The 12,171-nt window shown below is 34.5% G+C and overlaps 1 protein-coding gene across 3 annotated transcripts in view; it reads right to left on the minus strand.

Annotated features, from left to right (window-relative positions):
- Positions 1-713: 713 nt before the first annotated feature.
- Positions 714-12,171, minus strand: part of LOC126828064 (arginine-glutamic acid dipeptide repeats protein) — a 77,095-nt gene continuing 65,637 nt past the window's right edge. For 2 of the 3 annotated variants that reach the window (XM_056102123.1, XM_056102125.1), the window contains 11 exons: positions 12,060-12,137; positions 11,758-11,850; positions 10,374-11,323; positions 9,552-9,696; positions 9,131-9,299; positions 8,722-8,815; positions 8,287-8,414; positions 7,867-8,073; positions 6,805-7,122; positions 5,167-5,354; positions 714-4,425 (listed from right to left, as the gene is read on the minus strand). In XM_056102123.1, coding sequence (XP_055958098.1) covers positions 4,336-4,425; positions 5,167-5,354; positions 6,805-7,122; positions 7,867-8,073; positions 8,287-8,414; positions 8,722-8,815; positions 9,131-9,299; positions 9,552-9,696; positions 10,374-11,323; positions 11,758-11,850; positions 12,060-12,137 — 2,460 coding nt within the window. In that variant the 3' untranslated portion in view covers positions 714-4,335. Of the gene's footprint in view, positions 4,426-5,166; positions 5,355-6,544; positions 6,725-6,804; positions 7,123-7,866; positions 8,074-8,286; positions 8,415-8,721; positions 8,816-9,130; positions 9,300-9,551; positions 9,697-10,373; positions 11,324-11,757; positions 11,851-12,059; positions 12,138-12,171 lie in introns of all 3 variants that reach the window. The other variant, XM_056102124.1, reaches the window with a different exon arrangement.

Consider the following 12,171-nt stretch of genomic DNA (forward strand, 5'->3'; position numbering starts at 1 on the left):
TTACACTTCCGACACTGAATGATAATCAGTCTACCGGTACTCTCTATATTTGGCATTATTTACATTTCTGCTGTATTAAAATTTGTTTCAAACAGAAAATCAATGATTCATATGGAAAATCAAAGTATCGGTATAAACAATTCGCCAAGATGCATAGACATTGAACAGAAGCAGGGATAATTCTAACAGTATCGTGAGAAGTCACGTGACGAAAACAAAGCCCTATAATGGTGTTTGCAACCAAAATCTCGTATGCCACGTCCACCTGAATTCCAGATTTTGGAGGACTGGGATGTAAATAAAATGCTAAAAAAATTCTTGTTGAAGAGTCCACAGATTTGCGGCACGTGCTACATTGCGTAAGGGGGGGGGGGATTGGGTGCCTCCTTGAGACTATTTTAAAATAGCCTCAAATGCGTTGTCCTGCTACTTCAAGATGAATTACTTGCGCATTTATTATTTGTAAATCATCATGCCATCAAATTGCTTATCTTTAATTAGTCCAGGCAGAAAATGCTCATGATCGAACTCCAGGTATTGATGTCGTTAATCTATACACCAAGTTTCACCACATTAGAATCAAAGTTCCAAAAATCTCAACCAATCCAATTGCTTATCACACAGCTCAATCTGAACAGACAGATGGATCAACCTATGTTAATAGTCCCTTTGAAATTTTTTGCAGAACAAAAAACATAATATGACACTAAGTCTTGTTTTATACTGTATATAGTTTATTGAGAAAGTGCACTGGTGGGGAAAATGAGACGTGCAAATACATACAAATTATATACATCTTTTATACACACATTGTTTTTGTTTATAAATTAAGAACTGACTAAATGACAATAATAGATAATCTCAATTAATTAACATAATGACATGTGAAAACACACACGCATGAAAATAACCTCCATTCCTTAATCATAGTACTCTAGTAAATTATCATCTAAGACCTTCTGCTCTCCAGGGTTGTGGACCAATCAAGTTCCAGGGTTAGGGTATCCTCCAAATACAAATACAAGGTTAAATTACTTAAATTACTTTGTCTGCGATATCACCTCAGTGGGGGGGGGGGGGGAAGCGGATGTTAAATAAAGCTATTTCACACACTTTCATAAGCCAATATTATTGTTAGCAATGTCGATTGGTTGCCAAGTCTGATTGCTACCAAATGAAAGCCTACAATTAACACATACTTGATAATAACAGCTGTAAATGTTGTGCAGTAATAACTGGGTTTCATTATTAAATAATTATTTAAGTAGACCTAGTAAAATAAAACATCTAGATTCAAGTATCAAAGACAACAAACTGATTGGCTACTAAAAATCCAAGCAACTAAATAGAAGTAATGACCTTTGTCTGGAGAAGCTTGGGTCCAAACTGATCAGCTTCCCAAGCTCAGGAAATGAAATGAAATGAAATGGGGTTTAACGTCCTACTGTTTTTCTCCTAAACTGAGCCAAAGCTCAGGACTTAAAGTTACATACATATATATAATTATGTACACTCAAGTTCAATAGTGTAGTAAAAGTTTTTAATTCACATGTATACATATGCTTTGCGAAGTGGAACCCTGGGGAACAGAAGGTACAAAAGTCATGACACTAATCATATTGCTACTGTTGTATGGAGATCTTGCTGTCCAAAACTTTAAAAGAATTATAGCTGATTACATACATATACCATTCGTGATAAAACACTCTAAAGACCACCTGATAGCACCCATCATGAACTCTTGAAAGATCAGTGGTTCACTGCCAAACGATACAGAGCATTTAACGTCAATAAGTTTACAAGACCTGTTTTTAATGAGACAAACATCCATTCCGATTGTTTTATGTGCCAGGGAAGCAGAATTTTTATAACTTTTTGTTTCCTAAATCTAGAAGCCAAGAGCAACATTTACACATGTAGTCAAAATCAGGATTATCATAGATCAAAAGCCATGAAAGGTGGGGTGATAGAATAATAAAATATAAGACAGGACCGGCTGACAAAAAGTAATGTAATGATAACAGGTTTACATTGCAGAATACAGCAATTAGCATCGTACACACAAGACTATCAGTCACACACACAAAGCATAACGGAACAAATTACAACTGCATATGCTGCCTACTTGGTTTACCTTGCTAAAGTTACGTTATAAGCTTTATAAATAATATTATAAATATATTTCAGTATTTATATGTTAAAAAATACTGAAATTGATGAGATTTGAAAAAATATTGTGAAGATATTAATACCAGTACAACATGTTAAGGGAAGGGAATCCTATTCATACAGAGAAAATAAAATGTCTTCAATTTGTTTAATTCAGAGATAGTTTTGATCACGCAAGCCGAAATTGTGTCTGAAAACTTACATTTTTTATCTAACTCAAAATTATTGCATCCTAATTTAATACATTTTTTTTTACCTTGCAACAGATTTATTTTGGTAAACATAATTTGACTATAAATGTAGACATATTTGCATAGGAGCAGGAAGACTAAAACATATTTTAATCTTTTTTTATTTATCTGCTTAGGTTTTAAATATTTCGTATGAAGCTCCGAAAGTTATCCTGCATTAGAAAAATAGTATTAAAATGTAACCAATCTGAAGATTCTCCCCCCCCCCCCCCAATCCCGCAAAGAAAAAGTTCTATATAAAATCATATGAAATCACCAAATGACTAAGTTTTATTTCTAATATTTTTAATTTAAATGAAAATGAAATTTACTTATTGCCGTATTGGGCTTTACTAACTTAACCCTAAGAATTATTAAATAAACTTTTTTTAAAAGAATAAACAGGAGCTTGTTTCAATTTGAATACAATAGTAATTTGTATTAGGCATTAAATGACATTGTAAAATTTTTACCAAAACATTTAATGATTGTTAACAACACTCTCTAACTGAATATTGCATAACTCTGATAAAAACATATTTATACAAGTGTAATACATGTGTGCTAATAGAAATGTTGACCCTAATCCTGCCCCTTACATGAAATATATACATCACGTAAAAGTTTACAATGAATGAACACACAACTTCACAGACAATATGACTTTTACTACCAATTAATTTATAAAATATGAAAACATAGAAATAATACTTCCACTTCAATCAATGTATCTATGTTGAATGATGTTTGCTGAATGTTGACAAATATTGCCATTTTTTTCTCACTTTACCTGCTTTCAAACTCACAAAATTAATTTATGTGATGAGTTTTTAAAAGAAGCATACTTTTGATGAAGTAATATGGATTTAGCACAATAAAAGTTTCTTAATTCGTCATTTTCACCTCAATTTATCATGTACAGTAAACACAAACTACAGTTTTGTATCAAAAGGGAAATAACCCTTGATATTAATCACTCATCATAGAATAATCACCTTATAGTGTTTATTATTTGTAGGTGTTCTGTTAAGACCAAATTTTTTGGTGTAAATAATCTGTTCTCTTCTATTACCATGTCTATGGTTTGACTTTCAGACCTTTCACACAATACAAGACTGAATGAATTCCTATAGGGGTAGTCTACACCATTAGTTAGCACATTTTGACAATCAAATGACAACACATTTCGTTAAAACACTATGTTCCAGCATTTGATCTTTGTGAAGTATGTAATTGTAAAGTCACCACCAAGTTACAAATATAAAAATTTACAATAAATGATTGTAAAATTTGCAGCCTCATATAAACAAATAATAGTACGTAAATGTCCGGTGATGACATTTTATATGAAGATTTGAAAGAATGTTATGTAACTATTCTATAAATAGTCTATTCCTCCAGTTTCAATTTACATACTATTGATAATCACATCAAGAACTTTGTTTTGTTTTTAATTCTCAATGGATTTGCTCCATGTTTCCTCTCATGCCATTTCATTTTCTTTGAAGTATCAACACAAGCAATTATTCAATTACGTGAATGTTTATATTTTTTGAATAAATAAAACTGTTGTTGTTCTATTATCCACCAATATCCATGAACATATAAATATTAAACTCAAGAATTAAATTTACACTATTAACATCATTCCATTATCCTTCTATATATTGAAACTATATGTGTTTGTCGCAGGAACTTTCACCCGCGGTTATAATTTATTATATATAAAGTTGGTCTGCATAAATATATAAATAAAGGGTCTTTTCACACAAATTCATGAACACTTTTTATGTTTCTGAAAATATCCTCACATCGAACACATTCGAGTTCAAATGATATTTCAGTCAATTTGATAAAGTTTTGTTTCATAATGAACACTTGTCTATGAAGATGCTGGTTATATGATTTGTGATGATGTAAAATGGTATTTGATTGGCTAATGTGGTAAATGGCCTGAGGCACCAAATCGATCACGCTCTAACATGTGTCTCTGTAACGCTTCATGATGAGCCGCCTGTGCTGATAACTGAAATAATAAATACATACATGTAATTCAAAATATCTCAATGATATAGAAAATACAGTTGATGAACTTCAGTAGCCCACATGATTGGCATTTTAATGCCATCTCCTTTATTATTGTGATGCTCTTGACACATTAAATCAATAGCATTTAAGACGGTAGCCATGGTGGCTAGGTGGTTAAAGCGCTGACTCGCTAGTCTGGAGGTCGGGTGTTTGATCCCTGCATTGGCCGAGAAAGTTCATACCGATTTTCCGACGTGGTTTCCCCTTGTCAGTGGTGCAGAACGGAGGGCCTGACAAGGACAGCTGTCTAGTCCTTCGGATGAGACAAAATAACGAGGTCCCATGTATACATTGGAATGCACGTAAAAGATCCCTTGGCAGTTGGAATTCGATATCAGAGTAGGCGATAGTGCCGCTGCCCAGGCAAAATTTCCCTCATAGCACACTGTATGGCGTATGCCCGTCTTCATTAGCCCAGTTTAGGAGCAGAACAATAGGACGTTAAACCCCATTTCATTTCATTTCATTTCAGCATTTAAGACATCAATTTAAAGTCTATTAAATGTTACTAAAATGTTAATTCAAATTGATAAATAATTTTAAGTACTTTAACTGTCTTTTGAGTTTTAAGTTTTTAACATTTGCTTATGTGACAAGGAGTCATTAGCCCACATAAAACATCAATGAAACCTGTATAATTATTCTTCAGCGTTGGAAAATCAAAGTATCAAATCTTTACCTGATGAGCTAGTGCAGGATCCATGTACGCAGCACGGTTATACAGTTCCCTCTGTAATAATTCCTGGTCCCTACTATTACACTGTGATAATAATGCTTGTGATACAGGGGGAGGTACACCAGCTAATGAAATAGCTGGATTTGAACCAGAACCACTTGTAGAGGGTAAACCAGTTAATGGATCAGCTCCTAAAAAAAATAAAAAATAAACCTTTTTATAATCAAATGTACAATAAAAAGAAAATTACCTGGAATTTTGTATGGTATACTCATTAATCAGGGGTCTGTTTCACGAAATTTTAACCAAGATAAAATCCAAATTTTAGTAAATTGATTGGATAATATTAGATGGATTTTAGTGCTTAGCCAATCAAAATTGAAGTATCTACTAAAATTTGGATTTTATCTTTAGTTAAGATTTCGAGAAACAGGGTCCAGATATTTACCGAACTGCCGTGTAACCATTTCGGCTTGTGCAACAGACACATCATTTTTAATGGTAAACACTTTTTAGGTTTTAGGTATACTATGATTCAAGAATCATTTACTATGGTGTATGGCAGGAGGAAGTTTTTCCAGTAAAGAAATGTTAATCTATGAATGGCTGTAAATCTTAAAATTTTTGCATTCATATGAATAACTGGCCACTTATCCTTATCCGCCTCATTATAACTGGATTCAACTTGTGGAAATGTAAATATATTTCAAGTGCTACAATATACTCATTCATCATTGATACAAGTTGTTTGTCCTTGTAACACCATTGGACTAAAGATACAATAGCCTTCAAGATTTAACGGCCACTGGTAGCATTCAATCACATATCTCAGTGTGCTATTTTACCAAGGCAAGAGTCCCTTGTCTCAGAACAGATTCATGCTGATATGACAGAACTTTTATTTGGGATCATCAAAGCATAGTGACAAAGAAGAATTCTTTATGGTCAAAAAAAATAAAATACATATATGGCTACAAACACGACTTTCTCGAACTATTAAACCATGCAAAATAAGAATAATTTTTTTTTTGAAACAACACATAAATTACAACATAAAGAGGATTAAAGCAAAATAAAAGGAATTTGTAAATAAAATTGTAAATATTTTTCACAATACGGCATTCAGGTAGGATGATATACTAACATATTTTGGGCTTTTTTTTTGTTGTCGTTTTGATTTTTGTTGGGAGCCAAGAGCTTATGCTTAATCGGGGGATAAAAACCAAAATTGTAAAACCGAAAACAAAAACATAAATTGTGGGTGGTAAACGAAAGACATACATGTACATTGTTTTAAAAATAAGATTGTATCAGTTAGCTGAATATAAGTTCGGTAAACTTATTTTAACGACAACTGTTTCAACACGGAAGGTCAACTTACTAGAGAACTGATAAACCAAATGCGAAGAATCAATGGTGGGTCTATCGTTCTTCAAATGTAGAAAGGACGAAGGCGAGTCGTTAGTAAGTCTGTGTGAATAAACATGTTGTTCTTTCGTTAGCCGCTGAGAATAATATTGGTATATCATCTTGCCCGTCAAATGATCGGTATGTAGAATATCTGGAATAATAATTCGAGAAAGTCGCTGTTAGTTTAAAAAGGGAAAGAGGGATGGGAAGAGAAGGGTTCCCCCAGCTTACCTGGTGGCGGTTGCATGTTGGGATATAGGGCGTGGTTGGCTGCTAGTTGTTGTAGTCCCAGCAGACGGTCCTGTTGTTGGTGTAGGTGTAGGTGTGTGTGTGAATGCGCGTGCGTGTGATGTGCTGCCAAAGCTGCGGCAGCTCGCGACGCCATCCCCATCTGTTGCATCCTGGCGACTGGATCTCCTGACATAGAGAGTTGTTCTACCTGTAATCTCTCGGCTTGAAGACGATCCATCATACCCTGACCATACGGGTAGCCTGCGGGTGGTGGTCCTGCTGCTTCTGGGTTCATTTGATGAAGACCAGATGGTATACCTAATTTACATAGTTACATACAATACTAAATATCAAATCATCTTTATTATTTATCAAACGGACAACAAATTAGAAACTAGATCGTCCAGAAATATCCTATCCAAATTTAGTTTAAGAAAGATTTATTTCAAGCAAATAGAAACAAAATTGATTTATTTCAAGCAAATAGAAACAAAATTGAAATAGCCAAAACTGGAGTAAGAAATTTGAATATTGTTTTGAAAAATATGACAATTAATAAGATTACATTTGCTTGAGACAGTCCAAGACTATACATTTGACTTATACTGTCATATTGACCTATAAATGGAGTACTTAAATCAAATAGCATCAAGTTCTTATTTTGTTTCTTATTATCAATATATTGAATATCTAAAAATAAATTAATTACAATTCTGTAGGAATGTTAGAAACTATGCTATAAAATATATTAAGCTGTTGTTATAGATAGCTATAGATTTGTACAGTCAATAGTATTTCTTTAAAAATATATATATATATATATTCCACTGTCATGTGACCAAATTGGGCACTTTTCCCTTTCAATTTGCTGTTTTTAAAAATTAAATGTTTTCCTTTTTTGCACCAACCAGGCTAAAGAAGACAGGCTTTTTAAAGTGGATTTTACATTTAACTGTGACAAGCTAAAAATAATATACTGACATAACATTATGATTCCTTGATAAAATCCTATAAAATTTATATTAAAGTATTAATTCCCTTAAAAATAGTTTATCAACTCACCTAATCGTTCAAGTTTTTCCCGTTCCCTTTGCATGAGATCATTAGCTAGACTAGTTGGAGGATAAACTCCTGGGATGTGACCCCCAGAACCAGATGCTCCTGGATGACCAACCATTGCCATTCCCGGAGGATAACCATATCGACGCTGTAATTCTAACCAATGAGGATCTAGAGGATTAGCTCCTGGAGGTAAAAGTCTGTCGAGTCCTGAAAATGAACAAAATCCTAAATTAACTATATGCAATTTTCCCTTATGAAGACGCTATGCCACCCCTGTTTGATCTAGGAGGCAATAATAGTATGATAGTTCCCAAATCAAATTGATTATTTCTTGCAATTTTTACTGTTGTTTTGTTTTTGCCTAATGAACATTCTCCCCCCCCCCCCTCCCCCACCCACCCAAAGGCTACATTTCTTTACCTGGTGGTTTCATTTCCATCTCTGCCTTCATTTTTTCACGTAATTCTATTTCACGTAACTCTCGTTCCCTTAACTCCCTTTCTCTTGCATCACGTTCACGTTTATCTCTTTCTAATTCCAACTCCAACCTAAAACAACACAGAAACATATTAAGGCAAAGAAGTCATTCAGTACATAAATGTAATCAATTTTGAAAAATATATTTGAATAAGACCTTAGAATACAAACACTGTGTAAGCCTTTATTAAAGTCTCTGAAAATGATTTAAAAATTCAGTGAATTGTAAATCATCAGTTATACGGATTGACCGAATCTGTCCCCTTTTTGACCGTTTAGACAAATCAATTTGGGGGTGGGGGAACTTAACACTGAAGATCTTTAAAAAGTTAAGAGATTCTTATGCATAAAATAATTAAAAAGAGAAACAAATTGTACCTTTCTCTCGAACCGGGTGGATATAAGGCTAATCTGTAGAAAGGATCCATTGGTGAATGCATTCCCATACCATATGGTGATCGCATATCTTGACCTGTTTAAACAAATAAAATATCATTTAAATATTCACTGATTAGTTGTAAGCATTGCAAAGTTTTAGAACATGGTACCTTATCTACTATAGTTTTGCTTTCATCTCTCATGTTAACAAATTAGTTTACAGCATGCTATAATCTAGTGATGGCATAGTTTTTAAATGAATAAACGAACACACTTAGCAGCAATGACTGTCCATGTACTTGGAAAGAAACTTGGCTTCCTGGACCATGTGTATGTATTCCTTATGATTTCATCGAATAAGCCAATGCATTAACATTTTAAACCATTGGTTAAAAAGAGAATATCTTACCCATGGCATGGGGTCTAGCATATTCATGTAATTGTCGTAGAGCTGGTGTATCGCTGTATGGATGGGGTGTATGACGTTCACTATAGCCCGATGAATGCTGGGAATGAGATATACTACTTGTAACTTGAGCGTCTGCAGATGTCGTTCTTGGTGGAGTCTCCATTCTCTTCTACAATGCAGAAAGGATATGAGCAATACACAATGTAGTTTGTAATTTATGGCAACAACAGTTATATATCTTAATTTAAGGTAACAACCATTTAACGGATATGTTAATTCTAATGTTTCACAGATCATCTATTCATAATATTCCTTTGTTATAAAATCCTATATCTGTTGAATTTGCATGACTGTCGAATGTGCAATATGGTTTTTTGGAAGTTGTTTTATAAAGATGCAATGTACTAGCAATAAAATTTACCTTCTCTTCTTTCATTGGTTGAACATGAGCTGTTTTCTTCTCCCGATCTTCACGTTTCTTAGCTAGTTTAGAATCGGGTAGAGGTTTAAATACATAATCAGAACGAGAACATGAGTTTTTACCACGATTTAATATCTGAATAAATCTGTAATATAAAAAAATCACATGAAATCATGAAGTAAACGTAAACTACAACAATTAAATGTATTGCATTTCGGGAGCCAATGTGGCTCAGTGAGTAAGACGTCGGCTTGCTAACCGGGTGGTCGCGGGTTCGGTCACGGTGTTGGCCGAGAAAGTTCATCATGATTTTCTAGCGTGGTTCCCCCTTGTCATGGTGCACAACAGAGGGCCATGGCAAGGACAACGTATAGTCTTTCCGTTGGGACGAAATACCAAGGTCCTGTTTTGGAAGTTGGAATTCTATCTCTTAGTAGGCTATAGCATCCCTGTCCTGGAAAAAATTTCTGCAAAGCATACTGTATGGCCTATGCCCATCTTCATATACCAAGTCGGAGCAGAACCTTATTTCATTGTACTGGATTTCACTGAGGCGGTGTATGCAGAACCACCCTTAAAGATCACCGGATTACCAATAGACAGGAAAAGGGACTCATCTTTCAAATTTTTGGTGAAATTGAATTCAATTTAGTAAATACATATCCCATACTGCTAGTAATAGGTTCTTAGCAATGGAATTAATCTGAATCAGCCTTAATATAATGCTTAATAGTATGGCTAGAATTATACGCGTCTGCAAAATTATGATATGAAAATGACTCCTATGTATTTAAATTCTGATTTTAATCGAGAAATACTTACATAGCTGAAGCACTTTTATGAAATTCCTTGTTACAAGGAGTAGGGGGTTCCGTGTCAGGACTAGGAGGTCGGAGGTCAGTGTCATCATCATCATCTGGATCGACCGTGACTGTCATAGGAGGAGCTGTCATCGTTGTTGTGTCTTTACTGCTGCTGCTGCTGCTGCTTGATACTGGTGTTGGTTTAAGTTCGGGTATAGCTGGGCGAGGGTTAAATAAATTAGATTGTAGTGACATGTCTTGTGGTAGGTGTTGATGAGGTGGTATTGATGCTATAGATGATGGAGCTACATGATGTATAGGTTTAACAATTTCAGTTTCACGCCTCTCTGGTTTATCTTCCGGTAAAGCACCTCCATGTGCTGCCGTGGAAACACTACTTATAGAATGCGATGGATATGGTAATCCAGTGAATGAATTTTCCCGATGCGAAGGGAATTTATTTGTCACATTATTTGGAATATCAGAGTCATTCTTCACTTCCTTCCACGCTGAAGCCACATGGTGGCGTGGGGACAAGGGTTCCTTTTTTATAGGTATCAACCCTGGTATCGGCGGTGGACCACCTGGTTGCGTTGCATGTGTTGGGGCGAGGGGATACATCGCTGTGTATTGCTGCAACGATGCAATATCTGGTTTCTTGTCCACCATTTCTTCTGGCTTCGGATGTTGAGTCTGTAAAGGGGCCGAGGTTGTTGGCGGTAGTGGTAAAGATGTTTCAGGTAAATGTGGATGATGGAAGGAACTATGTTGCGATGACTGTGGTATTGGTAATGAAGGATAGTGATGAGGTTCTGGCATGTGAAGAGGTTTTGGTGGAAGAGTATGAGCTATATGCAGTGGTGATTGTACTGGATGCTGGGGTTCAGGTTTCACCAAATCTTTTAGTGGCTGATAATCGACCTCAGATGGTGTTGGAGTTGTTGGAGGTGTACTGGAACTTAGTTCGTCCTACAAATACAACAAACATCAATTAATTATCCATGAACCCAAGAATTTCACTTTTTTTAAATTTATTTCACAATGTGTATATAAAATAATCATCAGGTTTCCTAGAAACAGTAAGTTGGGGAAACGTCTCACCGCAATAGACCAAATGGATAAAAGATGGGAGCTAATTCAAGTAATCCAGAAGTTTTGCTAGCTTTGAGTTAATTGAAGCCAGGGCGTTATTTTCTGAGAATCGCTACAGTTTGGATGTATAAGGTGACTACTGAACAACATTTTATTTTTTTTTAACTGATAAATATTTAAGATATAGCATTTTGTGCACCTAAATCAACTAAAGTCCAACCATGCTTGAGTGCATCATCATTGTATATCAAAATACTTAAGAGATCTTTTAATTCAGAGTCAAAGAAATAAATGAGTAAAAAGAAACGTACCTGATTATTGTCATCTTCATCAACATCATTACCTATATCATCATTACCTGATATACTACTAGAATCGGATACTGAGTCACAATCAGAGCGGTCCTAAAATATCAAACAATTTATAAGTTACAATATTCATTATTTCAATGAAATCAAATAAATTCCTACATTTAGTTTGCCAAGATTACCCTTTTTTTACAGCTGAGACTTGTTAATTCACCAATGACTGGTTAAAACAATTTTCTAGTTTATTAAGATAATATTTTGAAGTATGGTTAGAACATTATTGTATAATTGAAGAATCCACTTACCTGAGATTTTTTCTTTTTAGCTTTTGTTTCACTCTCAGTTATATTGTGCCTCTTTAATGATTTCTCACTGTCTTCCTTCTGAAATGATAATATTAAATTTATTTATCAACAT

The sequence above is a fragment of the Patella vulgata genome, chromosome 7 (assembly GCF_932274485.2).
Source record: "Patella vulgata chromosome 7, xgPatVulg1.2, whole genome shotgun sequence".
NCBI classification, from domain to species: domain Eukaryota; kingdom Metazoa; phylum Mollusca; class Gastropoda; family Patellidae; genus Patella; species Patella vulgata.